This window comes from Ictidomys tridecemlineatus, chromosome 4 (genome assembly GCF_052094955.1).
Source record: "Ictidomys tridecemlineatus isolate mIctTri1 chromosome 4, mIctTri1.hap1, whole genome shotgun sequence".
NCBI classification, from domain to species: domain Eukaryota; kingdom Metazoa; phylum Chordata; class Mammalia; order Rodentia; family Sciuridae; genus Ictidomys; species Ictidomys tridecemlineatus.
This window is the reverse complement of record NC_135480.1, coordinates 108,796,021-108,815,805: the sequence shown is the minus strand read 5'-3', so window position 1 is coordinate 108,815,805 and position 19,785 is coordinate 108,796,021. Positions and strand designations below refer to the sequence as shown.

Here is a 19,785-nt window from a genome sequence, read left to right as displayed (position 1 = left end):
CTGTCTTCATCCTTATCTGTGACTGGGTAGTTTCAGTTCTGTCTAGATGAATTCTAGACAAATAGCTGTTTTTCTCCCTACTTTGAGTTGTTCTGGAAATGCTTTGTTTGTTTATTTTTTCACTTGCAAGTAATGTGACAATTAATGGACTGAGTTTTAGTGTTAAGGTTAGACAGATAAAATATTTTCCCACTTCAAAATAAAATGCTCAGGAAATTGAAATAAACATTCCTTTCCAGGCAGCCCTGCTTTATTTCCTGAAAGAGTAGTTTATTTCCAATAAAGCATTCATCTAAATGGAGCTCTTGGAAGAGGTTTTGCATGAAAGAGGTGCTTACCATTACAGAAAGAGTGTGTGTAAGACTTTGGTTGAGTCTATTTTTATTATTATTCAATATTTATTAAGAAATGATAATGCTTCAGGAATTTTACAGACAGCAAATTAGAGACATCCTTAACTGATCAAAATCCAATCCAGAATGCTCCCTCGTCAGAGAACAGAGCTTGCATTCTCTTGTGAACCTTTCTCAGGTAATTGAGGAGATTGAGGAAATGATGCAGAACTCACCGGACCCTGAAGAGGAAGAGGAAGCTCTGGAAGAAGAGGACGGAGGAGAAACCTCATCCCAGGCCGACTCCGTTCTGCTGCAGGAGATGCAGGCCTTGACACAGACCTTCAACAACAACTGGTCCTATGAAGGTGAGGGCCCTAGGGTGGGGCTTCCCAAGGAGGCATCACCTGAGCGGTGCCAGGCACTGTTCACACACGGTTATTAGAACTTAGGTCACCATCCTAGAGCAAAGGTGTACAATCCAGGAGGTAGGCAACACCTTGCCTACTCCACATCAGGAGAGAGGTTTGCATTTTGCAAACGAAATGGCAGAACAGCAAAATTTAAATGATAAAGCTAACCGAAGAGCAAGACTAAAGCAGTCTAAGTGGGAAAAATCTAAACCACTATCCAAATCCAAGAGATGATGCTACCATAAAATCAATGAAACAAACAAATAGGAATAATAATAGCTCATAATTTTTGTAGTGCTTTCTATGTGCTGGACCTTAATCTAAACTGGGTCTTTGAGAAATTCAATGATTTGTCCAAGGTTACTGTTGGGGTAATAAAATTAAAAACAAAATCTACATGCCACCCAGAAAAAACTCTCCACAAACATAGCAGAGAAAGAAAGTTTTATTATGGAGTAAGCATTAAACAAAAATGGGATGTGCACTACAGGCAACCTGCTAAAGGGATAGCAAGATAGAAGGAAATCCCACTCTTGGCTGTAGCTAAGTGGATGGAACCCATTACATTAAGTAGGTTTTTGCAATTTGGAGTCAGGTGGTGAGTTAGGCCCCTCTGCTTCCAGAACAGTGGGAGATTAAGTCTTATCTTTCTTGATGATTGCATTTCAAAGCAGTGGCTCCCAAGCCCCTGAGGATCTCTTTCAGGATTGTGGGAATGGTAGGAGGCTTATTTAGCCGTTAAAAGATTTAACATACGTTTGAAGAAGATAGGCAATGAAACTGAAAGAAAGGGAGCTGGGGGAAAGGAAAATCCTCTTCCTTATTTCTTTAGTGCAAGGCTGGGAATTGAACCCAGGGCTGGCTAGGCATGGACTCTGCCACTGCACTGCAACTCAGCCCTCTTCCCTTGTGCTCAGTGGAGAGAGTCAAGCCTTTCATTTTAAACTGTATTTGCCCTCTCGCCTGCTATAAATCTTAAAGGGTGCATTCACCACTTGTAGGCAGTGAGGTTAACTCCAGAGTTCAGTCTTTTAATCCCTGTATCACGTTAACGGTCTGAAACAGGTTTATGGTAATTACGAGCATGCAAAGAAAGGCCCCGGTAAATTAGTGTGAAAATAAAATTAAATAAATTTAGTACAGCAAAGGTAAAACTGAGCATGAAATCCATCAGTCTGTAGGGATAATAATGCCCACGGTGCAGGAGGATCTGTTTCTAGGGGGAGGTCCCCATATGGGGTTAAAGGACTTATAAACCAAGGAGAAGAGGGTTTGCTCAGGGTATGAAGGTCCAAACGTGGGTTACAAGTGACAAAATCAAGTCATGATCTGAAGCACCACATCCTACAAGTAAAACTGTGGCTCTAAGGAGCAGAGGAGGTGGGGCATAGCCTGTTTGGGGCAACAGAGTAGATTTGGCTGCCTGGCTGCATTCACAACCGCCCCAGTGGAGTCATTCTCAGCCACACAAAGGCCCCAAACATAGAAGTGTTCAGCAAAGGACCCATGAAAACAGCTGAGATGTTGAGTGAAATGGCAAAGACAGAAGGAAGGAGGACAGTGCCAAAGACCAAAATAAAGGGAAAAGTCGAACCAATTCAGCAAGTACCCAGGCAGAGCCGAGACGGAAAAGGGAAGGAAAATGCATTCTGAGGTGAACATAAAAGATCCCATTAGGGATAGACTTTAAAAGATGTTCCCTAAATCTATTCTATTTATTTAGTTTAAAAATATTTCCAATTGACACATAGTCATTGTACATATTTATGGAGTACAGGTTGGCATTTCAATACACGTACACAACGTGTAACGATCAGCTCAGGGTCATCGGCATATCTACCACCTGAGACGTAATAATTTCATTATGTTGAATTTTTTTTTCAATTTTGGCGGTTCTAGGGATCAAATCCAGGGCTTTACACATGCTAAGACAAGTGCTGTACCACTGAGCTACATCCCAAGCAGTATTTTGGGAACATTTAAAAACCTTTCAACTAGCTCTTTTGAAATGTTTGATTGGTTTTTGTGAACCACCCAAGTCTATTTTAAGTGAAGTGGGGTTTTTTTTTTTGAGGTGCTGGGGATTGAGCCCAGGGGTGCTCTACTACAGAGCTACATCCTCAGCTTTTTCCATTTTTTATTTTGAGACAGGGTTTCACTAAATTGCCTAGGCAAGTCTGAACTTGTGGTCCTTCTGCCTCAACCTCCTGAGTAGCTAGGATTACAGGAGTGCACTACCATGCCCAGTTTAAATGAAGAAGTCTTAAAGAACAAGAAGTTAAAACAAAGTTATTTATGTTCCAGGATATCAGGTTCCCTTTCCTTGTTTCTGAAAGTGGCAGACTGCTCTGTACCTACTGGGCTTCGTTTGTCCCTGCACATCCCCCATCTTCCATAGATCTCCTGGGTTTCTGAATATGTGCACGACGTCCTCACATCCTGCTTGTTTTACTACCAGCTTGGTCTGGATCAGTACTTGGGAATAAATACCACTTCTCCCCAGGGCAGCCCCATTTCCACTGGGCCCAGGCCTGGCTGCAGATGTCACCAGAGGGATGGTCTCTTCCCCTACAGGGCTGAGGCACATGTCTGGGTCTGAGCTGAATGAGCTGCTGGACCAGGTGGAAGGTGCCATCCGTGACTTCTCGGAGGAGCTGGTGCACCAGCTGGCCCGCAGGGACGAGCTGGAGTTTGAGAAGGAAGTGAAGAACTCCTTCATCACGGTGCTCATCGAAGTTCAGAACAAGCAGAAGGAGCAACGGGAACTGATGAAAAAGAGGCGGAAAGAGAAAGGACTAAGCCTGCAGAGTAGCCGAATAGAGAAGGGAACCCAGATGCCTCTCAAGGTATGTGAGCAGCCCAAATGGAAGGACGACCCAGAGCCGCCTCCACCCCTACCCACCCCTGCAGGTCCTGTACCTACCCCGCCCTGGACTCACTGAGCACTTGCTGGGCTTACTGAGCAACAACTCAGTTGTTGTGAGCGGGGGGCCCTGGAACAGACAGTGGGGTCATAAAGAGGGGGAAGATGTCACTTGTTCCCTCTGTTTCCCTGAAGGTCTAACTGGGGGATGATTGAGAATGACCTGTGTTTTCTGTGGGCCAGACCATGGAAAGTGGACTGATGGTACTTGGAGCCTTGGGACTCTGGGCCAGGATCTCGGCCATTGTGTGGACTGTTGTCCTGCCTAGGCTCTTCAGGGTGTTCCAGTGGTTGACAATGACCAGATGCCATATTGGCCTTGATAATATTCTATAAACCAGGGGTTCTTAATGGTGGAAGCTAGGCAGAATCATCTGAGGAGCTTTTTCAAAATGCCTTTGCCCAGCTCTATCACCCACTGAATCAGGCACAGGGCATGCATATTATGGAAGAAAACCTTCCCAGATCAGGACAGTTGCTTTAAAGCTGTCCTCTCTGGTAGCTGAATATTTTGTTTTCCCCCAAGACCTTTGCGGCATTATTCCCCTCCATTTTACCATACTTCCTTACTTTTCTCTTTATGGGACAGAGAATGAAATGAGCAAAGCTGGAGAGTGCAGAGGGGATTGTCCTGAGGGACTTACTAAGCTAAGAGTCTTTGAGACAGAGTTTTTTTTGACTACTGTTTATCCTTATAAAGTTCAGGCTTACGTTCTGGCCTGCTTCTGTAAGCCTAGGTCTTACCTTTACTCTCCATCACTGTGGGCCATTTACTGGAACAGCATGGTGGCTGGTGGGTCTGGGTGTTTGAGTGAGAACTTGGAAACCCCTGGGGTAGGGAGGATAGAGCCAGAAATCTTTGTCCTCCTTGAGTGTCTCTCTCCCTCAGCGCTTCAGCATGGAAGGCATCTCCAACATCCTGCAGAGCAGCATCCGCCAGACCTTTGGCTCTTCAGGAACCGACAAACAGGTGTGAACAGTCTCCCTACTCCTGCCCTCCTCCTAGACTCTTGCAGCTTGACCTCCCCATCAAAGCCGAGGGATGCTAACTTACTAGAATAATTCCAGCATTTGGGCAAGGGAGGTCCTAACTTTTTTTCCACTCTTAATGAAGAACAAGAAGTGCCTTTTAAAAAGATGATTTTTAGGTTTTTTTGGACATGTATAAAACTGAAAAGCCAACACTACTTTAGATCTACGATTTGAGTTGTTTTAAGGAAAAATGTATTAAAAGGGAATCTGTTTCATGACAGGTCTCATCTTAGAGTTTAATCAGTCCTAATATATTATATTACTAGCCAAGCCAACATCACCAAGTCTGCCTCTTCAGTCTCCTGGCTCTGATTGTATGTAACTCATGCTGTCTCATCTCCTCATTGGCTCCATTTAGTCAGTAACTTGTTTATTGTTTTAGTCAGCTTTGCATTACTGGAATGAAATACTTGAGGCAACTAACTTTTTACAGAGAAAAGGTTTATTTAGGTCACAGCTTTGGAGGCTCAAATCCGAGATTGGGTAGCTGCATTGGTTTGGCTTCTGGTGAGGATCATATGGCATGAGTGTGTGTACAGTGGTCTCAGTTCAAGTCAGGAAGAGAAAGACAGAGAGGGATTGAGAAAGTGAAACAAGATAGACACTAAGTTGTTTTTTTTTTTTTAATCTTCTTCTAGAACATGCCTCTAATAATCTAAGGATCCACTAATCCCACTAAACCTTTTAAAGGTTCATAGTACCTCCCAATAACGCCACCCTGGGGATCAAGTCTTTACAAATGGACCTTTGGGGGACCCTCAAATTACTCCTAAACACAGCATCTGTGAAGAAGCATTTCTGATTATTAAGGCAGAGTTCAAAGACTCCTATGGAGTTCCTATTATGTGCTGTGCTCTGTTGCTAGTGCAAAGGGGAAATGTCCTGGTTGCTGTCCTCATGGGGTGCATAATCTCATAGACTTGGTGGTGTATGAAATGTATATCCCTTTTTAAAATTTATGTTTAGTTTGGTTTCTGGTACTGGGGATTAAACTCAGCAGTGCTTTCCCTAGTTCTTGTTTTGAGATAGCATCTTGCTGAGTCGCTCAGGTTGTCCTGGAACTTTTGATCCTTCTGCCCCAGCCTCCTGAGCCATTGAGATGACAGGCATATGCCACCATGCTCCACTAGCCCCTTATTTCGATGGTGGGAGGAAGCAGTGTATTCTTGAAAGAAAAAAAAAAGCAGGCTATTCTTTTAACATGTTGTAACTGAATTCAATGTATTAGAATTATAGAGCTGCAGCATGCAAAGAGGAACATCAAACTCAGCCCTGTCTTTCACAGATGAGAAGTATGGCCCAGGGCAAAGAGGCAGGCATGTTCCCAAGGCCTTGTTGCCAGTGGCAGAGCCAAGACTGAATACAAAGCCACTTGGTTTTGCACTCACTACCTCAGGCTCCCTTAGGACTATCAAGGTCTCCCTGGCCTGGTGGTCTTGGGTAGCCACCAGCCTCTCCTGTTTAGTTGTTGTTGCAGGAGCACTTCACCTCCAGCAGAGAGAGCAAATCTGACAACCAACACCCTGGGCAGGGTTGACATCCTCTTGCCTGTCATTTTTGACAAAAGAGAAATAATTCCTTCTCACATTGCACTGCAAAGAATAAAAAGATCACCTTCCCTGGAGATATTCCTTGCTCTCAGCCTGAAGGAGAAACAGCTCCCCAGGATTCCCAAAAAGTTTCCAGCATAGGAAGGATGTAGAAGTTGAAGTGGATGGAAGTTTTTTCCTGGGCAAATATGGGGAAAGTCTTACTTTGAAAGAGTTTTCCCCCTGGAAAGTGGGGGAAAGAATTCTGAAATAGTAGCGTGCCGGCGACTGGAAATGTTGTCCAGAATGTCAGCATTGATAGATCTGTGTCTTAGAGAAAAGTACATTCCTCATGCCCCAGGGGACTGTGTCTTATGATGTCCCAGTCTGTCTCAGGCTCTGCCTTCCCTGTTTGCCTTGCAGTACCTGAATACGGTTATCCCTTACGAGAAGAAAGCCTCTCCTCCCTCCGTGGAAGACCTGCAGATGCTGACAAACAGTGAGTGCCTCTGGCCCTCAGCCACATGTGTGGGCTTCTCATTGTCCTCGGTCCCTTCCCAGGCTGTGTACCTCCAATGCCTTGGCCAGAGATTCCCCTAGGGCATCTTCTCAGGCACAAAATATGCTCTGTATCATTTACCCAGTCCTCTAGCACAGGGTAAAATTAAAATACCCTGTGACAATCAGAGCTGTCTCTTCTTTCCCTTAGTTCCTGTCAGGGAGAAGACCTGCTGGGGGGCAGGGGGTTGGGGGGACAACGCAAAGCAACAACAAAACAAAAACAAAAAGTGAGCTGGTGAGAGAGGTAGGGGATTGGGTGGGGCAGGGTTTTTTGGTTTGTTTGTTTCCCCAGGAATCCTCCCAGGCTTTGCACCATCTGCCCCCTCCCTGTTTTCTGCTGGAACTTCAGGTTGCCTGGTCCACACTTGTGCCCCTTGAAGCAGGGGGCCTAGCTGTGTTTTTGTTTGTGTGGTGCTGGGGAAACCCATGACCTCGTGCTTGCTAGGCAAGAACTCTACCATTGAGCTGCGTTCCTAGCCCTGTGGCTGTATTTTTAATGAGAAGTGAGGGTTTCTTGGGTAGGGCAAGGCTGATTGGAAAAAACAATCTAATTTTCCTTCCAGGAAGTGACTGCCTCCTCTCCTTCTGTTTGGCTCTATTGTCTTATATTAATAAACATTTTGAGCTATGGGAGAAAGCAGTGTGTAATAAAGAGCCTTTTGTAGGCAAAATCTCTCTATATGTGTACATCAAACTGTACAACCCCCAAAGGACTGAGGACACATGGTGTCAACCATTAGTGTCAGCTTGGCTGTTAGGAAGAAAAAAATCCTAGGCTGAGATGTGATGACAAGCTCAGTGGATCAGAGAGAAATTCCATTCCCCTGGCAACCATGCATGCAGAGTGATGGGTCAAGAGCTTGCCCAGCCAACTGCAGGCTGCCCTGGAGGGAATGGGCAGCACAGGGCTGTCGGACACCCCAGGGAAAGGGAGAGGAGCTGCTGTTCAGCAGAGGAAGACAGATGCCTGATGGGCCCTGGTGCTAAAGGTGACCTAATGTTTTCATCTGATCAATTTGGAGGACGAAAACAGGAGATCATGATAAATACAAACCCTGCTGGCATAACTAGACACTGTGTCCTTGAGAATCAGGAATTTAAAATTCATAGTACATTGACTTCTTTCTATCTCATTTTAGACTCCTCTATTTGCATAAATATGCACATTCTTTGTTGTGGTTGTTGTTGTTAAGGGAGTAGATAGAAAAGCATTTATAGGACAAGGGATGTAGCTCAGTGATGGAATGCTTACCTAACACAGGAGGCTCTGGGTTGGATCTCCAGCACTGCCAAAAAAAAAAAAAAAAGAAGAAGAAGAAGAAGAAGAAAGAAAATGGAAAAGAAAAAATACATAAATACATTGTTTGTGTTTTCATAGTGATGAACATTCGGGAAATAATTTTGACAAATTTGGCAGGTTGATATATATAAAGTACTTGAGCATGGTCTTTAAAAAGGGAAGAACTATTTATTACAAATACCCACCTAGGAATTTAGTATGAGGTTTTCTTTTCTTTTTAATTAAGAAATAGACTTGTTTCTATTCTGAGTGGATGTGTTTAGTTCTTAAGTTTATTTACAAAATTATAGCTAGAGCTCACTTATCATTAGAATACTTTGTAATACATTAGATTTCGTGAACAAAGAAAAATAAATAATTCATTGTCCCCTTCATCATCACTATTTGGGGTTTTAGTCACAGTACTTTTTATCTTTTCTCTATAGTTGGACTAAACTGGCTATAAAGTGTTGTATTATGATTTTAGTGACACCAGTTAGCATTTTGTTAACATTTCTTTTTATTTCTCTTTTTTCTATTATGGGAAGGTACTACATTATGATGTTTTATTTCTTCTAAAAGAAAGATTGCCATCTTCTCTGAATACCCATTTTCCTATAGACTATGAAAGCAGTCATTTTTGGACAATCCTTGTGTGGTCTCATGAGCAGTGCCTCCCCTCTCATTCCTACTCCTTGAATGGAGGCCAAAGGCCAAAGATCAGCTTCTATGACTGGACTTCTTTATAAATTTTGAAGTTTGGAGATCAACTTAGACACCTACTGGCTGAGTGCAATGATACTTTACTGCCATCTTCTTTATTTTATTCATATGTGGTGTTGAGAATCGAACCCAGTGTGTCACACATGCTAAGCAAGCACTCTACCACTGAGCCCCAGCCCCAGCCCACTACTTCCATATTCTTGGTGTGGCATTTTGTTGGCTTGAGCTTGGTTGCCAAGTGTTCCCAAGCCAATTAAAAGGAAATAAATACATGTTTAAAAATATAGGAAAAAAGAAAGAAAACAGGGTCAGGACCCTCAGTATCCAATTAAGTTGAAATGGACACATATTTAAAAATACAGAAGAGATAAAAACAGGAAAGTCCAACAACCAAAGGACCTCAGCTTGTTTTTCTTTTCCTGGACCTGCATTGACTCACATCAACATTGGGTGCTATTCCTCACCACTTCTGATTTTTTTGGATTCAAGTTTCATTACCGTGCTTTGGAATGAGGCAAGGGAATCAACGGAGACTAAGGATGTGCAAATGGATTGGGAATTCCACCATTGCCCTCGCCTCCTGACGAGGATCTGTGCCTACTGATCTTTATTGTTTTCTCTGGTTGTAAACTAAACATGCTCAGTGAGAAAAGCCAGGCAGTGTAGAAACATGTTGTAGAAAGAACATCCCCTGTGGCCTCACACTCAGACAGCTATTTAATAATTTTATATACTGTTCTAGATTTTTTTAAATGAACATTAGCCTTTATTTCTTTTAAAGTTAATGTTTTCTGAAACTTCTTTCTTTACTAAGAAGTGTGCCTTATATGCATACATCACTCTCATTTTTATAAGGCTATGTAAAACTACATTGAATAGATACTTTGTAGTCTATTTATAGAAGTTAATTGATGAAAGAATCAATTGAGGATTTTCTACAAAGTCGGCTTCAAGCTTTTTTTTTTTTTTTTCCTTCTGAGTTAGGGATTTAATCCATGTGCTAGGCAAGTACTCTACCACTCGGCTATATCCATAGCCCTAGAAAAATTTATCTTTAAAACTTTAGAAAAAGCTTCTAAAAAGCCTTTAGACTTTAAATGCTTCTGTATTGTTTGCTTCATGTGTAGGTCAAGCAGGGTTTCATAAGAAGTCTTCAAACTCCCAGAGAATCCATAATTCTTCTGCATCTCCACACATTTTAGCATTATATTGAGCAAAATACAGAAAATAAATATTGTTGAATTAACTTCATTCATTGTCAATAAAGTGGAAGTGAGAATTCTAATGTGTTTATGTGAATAGAATGTTTTTCAAGACAGTTTTATTGGTGATTTCAGTGACAACTGTTAGCAGGTAGATGCTATCTGGAAGCCAATTCTTTTTAAATAATTGCTTTATTTTTACAGTCATTAAAGATATATATTTAGTAAGTGGTATCGAAATTATAGCTGGGCCAAAAAATGGGAAAGAAAAAAATCACAAATAGGTGCACTCCCAGGAGACACACTGTGCTCTCTACCTGGATTTGTCTCCCTCGCCATGAGGTGCACTGGCTCCTGACAGAGGCTTCTGGACTTCTGCTTTGTACTCAGAGAATGCCTGGTTCCCTGAATGGTTTCTCACTCCCTTTGTGCTTGGGGGTTTTTTGGCCCTAGAAATGAGCTTCCTGCATGATGGGGTCTTGGCTCATCTCTCTCCCTCTCCTTCCCTAGTTCTCTTTGCCATGAAGGAGGATAATGAGAAGGTGCCTACTTTGCTAACGGACTACATTTTAAAAGGTAAGAGCAGCTGTAGGCCTCCTGAGGCAGAAGTGGTCCCTGGGGACTCCTGCTCCAGCTGTGGAAGCCACTCTGAAGCCCTTCCAGAGCATTCACACCAGACCAACTGGGCAGGGAGGTGGGACAGGGAAACCGGGTGAACATGTGTGAAACCTCCACAATAATGGGTGTTGCTAGGAGGAGCCCCGAGGAGGAGACTGCATCTCCCCAAGTCACCAGTGTGACTCCACACCAACAAGGGAGTCAATGTGAAAGTCTCATGGAGTTTGGACTATGTGGTATTTAGTTTGGAAAAACAGAGCCTGAAAATAATCTAAAACTTTTTAAGTATTTGAAAGGAAAATGAAGTCATAACATAAAATCATATATTTAATATTTTTAAATATATATATATTTTTTGTTGTGCTGGAGACCAAACTCAGGGCTTCATACATGCAAGTCAGGCCATCTACCATTCAGCTGCACCTCCAGCTTCCATAACTTCTTTTTATTCCTTCCTTTTATTTATTTTTTTAAATATTTATTTTTTTAGTTGGATACAATACCTTTATTTTGTTTACTTATTTTTATGCGGTGCTGAGAATCCAGGGCCTTGCACGTGCTAGGCTAGTGCACTCCTGCTGAGCCACAACCCCAGCCCCTCCTTCCTTTTATTATGGACACTCTCAACCCATATGATAGTAGAGTGAATGGTGCTTACTATCCAGCTTCAGCCATCATGAACTCATTAACGTTTATTTCTTTATACCCTACCCAACTTCTCCCTTTCTATATTATTTTAAAGCAAATCTCTGTTATCATATTCTTTCATCCATAAATATTTCAGTATGCATTTCTAAAAGATAAGGACTTTTTAGAAAAACATAGCCATTGCACCAACACTAAAGCATTTTCTTAATTTTACATTTCTTGGTATCATTTATAATTCAGTCAGCGTTCAGATTACCCTGACTCTCCAATATAATGTTGTTCAGTTTATCTGTTCAAATCAGGATCCAATGAAGGCCAATGCATTGTGCTATTTATTTATTTAATGGCATCTGGGCTTCAACCCAGGGCCTTGAGCACACTAGGCAAATACTCTTCCACTGAGCTACACTACCAGCCCTATTGCTTTTTGATATTTCCTAGGTTTCTTTTAATGTACATAGGTTCCCCCTTTCCTTCCTCTCTTTCATTCCTTGAAATGTATTTGTTGGAGAAATTAGTTGTTTTTTTTTTTTTTTTGTCCCACAGAACTTCCTCACCCAAGATTTTTTCATCCCTCAGCTAAGTTACTGTGTTCTTCCCTCTCCTTTAATTCCTGTGAACTGATAGAATGAGAGGCTTGAAGACTTCCATCACAGTCAAATATTGTCTGGTGTCTTTCTTTTTGTGATATTAATAGTGTCTAGATCCATTATTTTATTAGCCTTTGCTCTATGTGCACACAAAGCTTTTTATGGTTTCAAATGGTTTGGAGAATTCATAGTTTCAAAATCCTGGGCTACACTGCTACTGTTAGGATCAGAGAGATTAATCTTAAATTTCAGTAGGAAAGACTTAGGTTAAATATTAGGAAGAACTTGTGGCTCTTAACTATTTTAAAAGCAAATTTCTCAAAAGAAATGTGTAGAAATGGATGATACAAATTTTGTGGTCTGAGAGCTAGATTTTACCATTCACCATCCCTAGAACTGTCAATGAATTTCTAAAAGTAGTGAATGTGAGCACATTCTACTTGCTTCCTAACAACCCTGTTGGGTAGGCACAGGTACATTCTACTGTACATATTTGAAACAAACATGAGTTAGGTGAAGTCATTTCTCTAAGGTCATAGACTGAATAATGGCAGATCCATGATTTGAACCCAGGCAGATGGGCCCTGGAGAGTACATGCTTAATCAGTCCACCTACCACCCACCCATCATTGTCTCTTCTCATTCCTTAAAGAAGAACACATGACTACAATTGTTGCCTGGTTCTTAGGGGTTATCTTCTGCTCAGGACCTGGTGTGACCACCACGGTGCTTGATCTCTCGCCTCTCCTCTCGTTTCAGTGCTCTGTCCTACCTAACCTTGCCTTTGGAGCAGCCTGGTTGCAGGAGGTCACTGAGCAAGAGTCATCCCATCACGGGGACTGCATGACACCACGTAACCTCCGACGTGTATTTAAACGTGTATAGCTTAACCTGGATTAAACATGAGCAATTGCGCGGGTCCTTTGCCGTTGGCTTCTAGTGCTAGCAATCATTGGATGCATGATAGGGGCGCAGGGCCGGTGATGTCGCCTCCTCTCCGCCTACGTCAGGGAAGGCAGAAGCTCTCACCGCTCATTATGTAGTCTGGCTCCAGCCCTCAAAAACAGCTTATACTCTAAGACTAATTTTGAAATAAACCTTCATTTAATTAATATTCTTTATGTGCTTTGGAGTATGGTGTCCATCAACTCTCTGTTTCAAACCTTTTATAGGAAGGATATGTAGCTACCTTTACATGCTGACCTGTGGCTCGTGGCAGTTAGCATAGTGCTTATGGACCAGGACAATGCTCTGTGGGTTGTATAGACACAAGAAGGAGGCCATCAACAGACAGAAGAAGGAGGCCATCAACAGACTCCTAAGATTTTACTGTGTGGCCATATTAAAGGGACTATATGTTGTAGAAATTAGCTGGCCAAAGCGGGCATCAGACCAGTGTGGGGAGAGAGAAGAGCTCAAGGAGGAGCCAGGCAACTGCAGTGCCTCCTGTCGGGGTAGCTACATTGGCTCCTGGAGGTCTTGGGGTTCTGGGGTTGGAGGGACATAGGAAATTGTGGCTTTTCTTCTTTTGCCCCCACCCCAGGGAACAGCATCCCAGGACTTTGCACATTGTCCCTGCTCATCCTGCAGCCCTGAGGTCTGGTTGCTCTGATTCTACATGCAGTCTCTGGCATCAGTAGCAAGCAGCTGCTGGGCATGTTGGCACACACCTGTAATCTCAGCGATGTGGGAGGCTGAGGCAGGAAGGTTACAAGTTCAGGCCAGTCTCAGCATCTTAGCAAGAATCTATCTCAAAATAAAAAATAAAAAGGGATGGGTAAAGTGCTCTGGGGTTCAATCTTGAGCAAAACAAAACAAAACAACACGCAGCTCCTAACCATGACTAAGCAGCTGTCAAAATGCTGTTCTCCGGTCCCAGGTATGGGCTCTACTTCACCACAACCTGAATTCCTTTGGTCTTCTTTTTCTGGGTTGGATGTTGTTAACTCTGCCAATTCTATACTCCCTCTCTTAAAATAAAAACAAACAAACAAACAAAATACCTTTATGGGATACTTGCTATGTGCTTGCCACTGGCCTTATCACTTTCTACACACTGTCCTCACATCACCTCAACCCTATGTACAAGTAATTACTAGTTTTATTGTGATTTTCCAGGTGAAACCAAGAAGCAGAAGTCTGCAGCAGCTGGCCCAGGGCTGTTTAGGAAGTGATGGAGACAAACTAGCACTTAGGTCTCTTATCCAATTAGGAGTGTAGGGTTTGCTTTAACCAAGCATGTCACACGGAGAGCCATACTTTACTATGTTAACTACTCCACAGAAGACCACAGGGTTGACATAGGTGACAGTAGAAGACATTCTGGGTGGTTTGCTTCTCACTTCCTGGGCCTCTGCTTGTCTAAAAGAAGACCAGTAGATCATCTTGCCTGGGGCAGGGGATAGGGACTTAACCCTACCAGGGAAACAACCCACTGTCTGCAGCTCTAATTCACGCAATTACAGACAGCAGAGGTCCTCAGAGAGACACCTGGCAGTTGTTATACAATCAGGAATGATGAGGACAGGGGAAAGCCAGGAAAGAGAATTAGGCTCACCTGTTAATCACATTATCTGCAATGTCCTTGGGTTAAGTATTGAGAGTCAAAACTCCATCAATTTTGAAAACCTAGAGCAGAGCTTTTCAAGACTTGATTGAAAATACTAACCACAAGGGTCCTATTAAAAGCAGATTCTGACTCGGTTGGTCTGGGATGTGGCCTGGGATTTTTCATTTATAACAAGCTGCTAGGTGAGGACCATACAGCTGGGCACCATGCTTGGAGTAGCAAGGATAGAGGAAAAGGTCATGCAAAACCATGAGGAATGGATGTCATAGTCCCTCTACACTTACAACATGGACAAAAGGCAACAGAAAAAGGAGCTGCTCTTCTCCCCTTCCCCACTCACCTCCTCCTGGAAAGAATGTGTCCCTGACACTTGTGATGTATTTTTTACTACCAGGAGCTTTGATTAGTTTGTCTCTGCTGCTTCACACACCTGCTGGCAGGATAAATTGGGGGAAAAGGAGTGGCTGACCCAGATCTGACAAATCCAAAGCTCTTAAGGACTCACTGCTTCCCTTTTGCTGAGACTAATGAAAAACCCCACAGCTGGCAAAGTGTCAAACTTGTTAATAACCTCACAACACCAGTGGCCTTTAGCATTTTTATCTTTAGTGCCAATGAGTTGCAGAATCAAAGCCATCCATATTTGTCAAAGAACTAATATTTATATTAGTTTATGACCCCAAGAATTTGCATGTATGCCTCATGGCCCCTTCCCCTGTTCTCATAATTCCTGATTGTATAACAACAGGGAAGGGTTCTAAGGGGGAACTAACAAGGGGGGACATTTACAGGTCCAGTCAGTTAGCTGCAAAACTCTAGTCTGGTCTAGTATGTCTGCACTCAAGGAGGAGTATTGCAGGCCCAAGGTCTGTAGGGAGTCCCCTTGTAGGTAGGATGGAGACCTTTCTGGCACTAGTAGGTCCATTACTGAGGTGTGGTTTTATTGAAGGATTTTGCAAACTAGTCTAGTCCCAATTAGAAAATTCTACTAGATCAAGTCCCAGTTAGAAAATTCTACTGCAGAGCTAGAGGCTACTCTTGATTTATGTAGAGTTGAAGCAGTGATCATGGGGGACAGACCATTTTCCAAACAGAATAGTCCATGTTCTCTGTCCTCCCAGGTGTATTTGAGGATGGGAGACAGATGTAATTCCTTGGAAAGAGAACTTTAAGGTAAGGGTTTTGTGCCCTCAAAGTTTGAAGGACAAATTGGGTTTTTAAAATTATAGAAGCCATTTCATACTCATCAGAATAACACTGGAGTGGTCAGAGAAGAAGAAAGAGATGGAGACTCTCAAGTATTAGGCACAATCCTTTAGTTGCCTTTGTATTTTTGGTGCTAAGAATTGAGCCAGGTCTTCATGCATGCTAAGCATGTGTTTTACCACTGAGCTACACTCCAGCCACTACCCAGTTTTAGCATGTCTTATGCCCTCATGGCCTTGACTGAGGCCATTCCTGAGCATTGTTGAGCACCCACTCAGTCTAGGCACTCCAACCATAGCCCCGTCACTGAGGGCATCATGGCTCAACACCAGAGGTCAAAAGCAGGTAGTATTTCAGAATGCCCAAGTTTCCTTGCAGCAGAAGCAAGAAGAAGAGAGAGACAGGCTGTTTTCACAGAAACCAGGAGAGGTGACTCATCACCTCACCACCAGCCAGCCTCTGTGATTAGTATGCACAGAGAGAGGGGTAATTAAATGTTACCCTTGGAGAAGAGGCACTCCCTTTCTTGATGGCGCCAGATTATTTATTTCCTTGAGAGGGTGAAAGAAAAGGCGATTGGATTCCTGTCTGAGCCTGAGGTTTGCTCTCCTCCTTTCATTAGGGAGTGGAAGCACAGGTCACTCTGCTGACCCGGAAGGTTCTTTAGCTTCTTAATGCCTTTCTTCTAAAAGAACAATGAGCCACCTTAGCCCACAGCCCAACAGCCCCACAACCCGCCCAATCCCTCATGCATATTCATCCTGCTTCAAAGAGCACAGCGTGGAATATGTAAATTAGCCAGGCAGGAGCTGGTTGGCATTTTGATAATAGCTTTGTCTGAGAAAACCCCAGGGACACATGCACATCTAGTTTCTTTCTCTTTTTCGCTCTGTGTCTCTTTCTCCTCCCTGTGTCCTGCTCTTGACTCTTCCACTCTCAACCTGCCAGAGAACAGGGAAATGAACCAAAGAAATAAGTTAGTGGAGGAGCCAGGTGTCTAAATTCCAGTCCAGTGTATTTCCACTTCATCCTCTCTCCCCCCTCCTCTTCCAACAGAATCATTTGATTTTCCCCACCATGTTGCCAAGATCTGACAATGACCCAGAGCTCCAGCCTGTCCTCTGCTCTCCGTTGACTCCCGCCTCTTGTCTGGGCACACATTCTATGACATCTCTCCCAGAGATGAGCTCTCTGCCCTTTGCCATCACTATCTTCCAACCTGGTTTTGCGCTTGCTCTCAGCAGTCAGACCTCAAACTCTAAGGACTGGCCTTGCTCTCTGAGCAAGAAGGGAAGGAACTGCTTACTTGCACAGGCCAGAGGGGAAAGAAGGCTTGAATGCGAGTTGTCATCACTGACAGATCACTAGGACTCAAGCATTCCTGACACTTGAAAGCTAAACCATACCTGCACCCCATCAGTCACAGCACAAGTGACCTCGCTATTGCCCACTCTTTTATCCCAGGCAGCAGTTTCTTCCTCCAAAGACCGGATTCCTTACCCCCTCCTGTAGCAGAACTCCTTGGAAAACATGTAGAGCAATGCCCTAAATTCAGAGGATATGGTCCTGCCCACTTCTCTACAGGGGAGAAGCCCTGCTGTGCAGGAAGCAGGCTGAGGTTGGAGCCCACATCTTTGAACCTGTTTCATTAGGAACCCGAGAAGGGAAATGTGAAGGCAGGTGCAGGGATGCTGGCATCTCCTGGCATTTCAGAGACAAAGGATTCTCTTCCCTTCACTCTGAAGGCCCTGGGACAGCCAAGGCTTAGGGAGGTAGATTATCTATTCAAGGAGTGTAGATTTGGGAATTGGGTTCAAATCTCAGCTGTACATATTATGGAACTATTTTTTTTTTTCTTGGTCGTGTTGGGGATTGAACCCAGGGTCTCACACATGCTAAGCATATGCTCTACCACTGAGTGACACTCCCAGGCCAAACGAAATAATTTTTGAAAAAATTACTTAATTCTTAATTTCTCTTAGCCTCACCTTCCTCATTTTAAAAATGAAGCTATTGGCCAGGCACTGTGGTGCATGCCTGTAATCCCAGCGGCTTAGGAGGCTGAGGCAGGAGGATTGCGAGTCTAAAGCCAGTCTCAGCAATCTAGAGAGGCCCTAAGCAACTCAGTGAGACCCTGTCGCTAAATAAAATACAAAAAAGAACTGGGGGGGGCTGGGGATGTGGCTCAAGCGGTAGCGCGCTCGCCTGGCATGCGTGCGGCCCGGGTTCGATCCTCAGCACCACATACCAACAAAAGATGTTGTATCCGCCGAGAACTAAAAAATAAATATTAAAAATTCTCTCTCCTCTCTCTCCTCTCTCTCCTCTCTCACTCTCTCTTAAAAAAAAAAAAAAGAACTGGGGATGTGGCTCAGTGTTTAAGTACTCCTATACTGGTTCAATCTTCAGTACACCCTGCCCCCTAAAAAATAATGGAGCTACTGATATTATTAACAATACTAGAAATTCTTCCAGAGTTGTCTTGAAGAACCTTTAGCGTCTAGCACATATGCTAAGTGTCAATGAAGCATGACTTATTCTTACTAGAAAACATTAAGGAACACAGAGAAAGGGTTGGACCCTGTGGCGGCTCTAGCAGTGGGGGCCTGGCCACTTTTATAATCCATGGTATACAGGAGGCCAGAAAACAAAGAAAAACAAAACAAGACAAGTGCAGCCTGTCTAAATCAGCCTTTTGCCTACTTTTTACCCTCATCAGATCTGGCTCAGTGTTAGCCCAGGGAGCTCCAGGGTGCTCCTTCTAGAGCCAGTGGCCTCCAGGATTCCTGCATAAGGAGACAAAGCAGGGAGGCAGGAGCTGGATCTTATTCTGATTCCTCAGCAGTTTCACTCAAAGTTGGTGGAGGAGGGACGGTGTAAAAAATTTATTTTTGAGCTTAGAGAATCGTTTTTTCCTTTCACTGGCAAGGAGACAGATAGAGGGGGGACAGAAGAGGAAACACACAGGCCACACCAGAATCACTCAAGGAAACTGATCCAGGTTTATGATAAGATGGGACAGGTGGGAGCAAGAGGATTAATTCAAGAGATTTTAAAAAGGCTCTGCAGATTTTCTGCAGGGCTGTTCTTACATATTACATGAGCGCCAGAGACCACAAGTAGCAGTCTTCAGGATGCTACCTATGCCCTCTGTCTCCAGCAGGCAGAGCTCAGATCATGGGCAGATGTCAGAGGGATTGTTCGGCTCTGTGTAATAAGTTGTCCTTCTTGGCCCTAGAAGGCAGTGGTCAGTGTGAGGTAAAGAGAGGTGGCAATCCATAGGGTGCTGGGGCTGGAATTCCTATATTCTGTGGGCAAGTTTGTTATTGACCTAACATACCCTCTTCAGAATGAGAAAATGATGTTCTTTTCACCCTGTAGGTTTGGATTCTCGTTGAGATGCAAACACAACCAGAAGGGACAATACTGAAAGCATCGGGAATTTTCAGCTCAGAGCAACTAAACTGTAGATCATTTTGTGAAATCAAGTTCAGTTAAGATAGGGGTTCAGAATCTCTGGAGTGCTATTAAAAAAAAAAGCGCCTACCTTGTCCTGACCCTTCAACATTATGATTTAGTAGGCTGAGAATGGAACTTGGGAACCTGGAATCCCAAAATGCCTGTTCAGCAATTCTAAGATGCACCCCACCTGAGAATCCCTGGGATGAGGGTTGGAGTGGAAACAAAGAGGCCAATAGGTTGGGAAGATTTCATCACAGAAAGAGCACATCTATTTTACCTCCTTCCAAAAGGTGGCCCCATGTGGATACGAAGTTCTACCCTGTCACCAAGGCAGTATGGACTAGGGGTATGGTTCAGTGCTAGAGCACTTGCCTAGCATGCATGAGGCCCTGGGTTAGATCCCTAGAACTTGGGGGGGGGGAGGGGACGGGGGAGGGGGCGGGGGGTGGAGCTTCAAGAAGTGTGAGGCCTTTGGAAGCTGGGCAGTGGTTCAAACTCAGTGGGAGTGGGCAGAGTCCAGGAAGAGGAGCCAGGTAGGAACTGGAACCTGCTGAACTGACCACCATGGAACTGGAGTTTTGTGGTTGATACTACAGGAAACTCAGCATTTCTCTCCTCTAATCCCCTCAATGTACAAGTGAGGAAAGGTGGTTAAGATGGTTTAGATGTTCCCTGTGTTGTGTAAGTAGAAGTTATTG

The 19,785-nt window shown here is 43.7% G+C and overlaps 1 protein-coding gene across 2 annotated transcripts in view; it reads left to right on the top strand.

Moving 5' to 3' along the window:
- Fez1 (fasciculation and elongation protein zeta 1) overlaps positions 1-12,962 on the top strand; it is a 45,518-nt gene extending 32,556 nt beyond the window's left edge. For both annotated transcript variants that reach the window (XM_078047287.1, XM_078047285.1), the window contains 6 exons: positions 532-700; positions 3,320-3,591; positions 4,558-4,638; positions 6,653-6,728; positions 10,505-10,570; positions 12,610-12,962. In XM_078047287.1, coding sequence (XP_077903413.1) covers positions 532-700; positions 3,320-3,591; positions 4,558-4,638; positions 6,653-6,728; positions 10,505-10,570; positions 12,610-12,626 — 681 coding nt within the window. In that variant the 3' untranslated portion in view covers positions 12,627-12,962. The remainder of the gene's footprint in view (positions 1-531; positions 701-3,319; positions 3,592-4,557; positions 4,639-6,652; positions 6,729-10,504; positions 10,571-12,609) is intronic.
- The last annotated feature ends 6,823 nt before the right edge of the window (positions 12,963-19,785 follow it).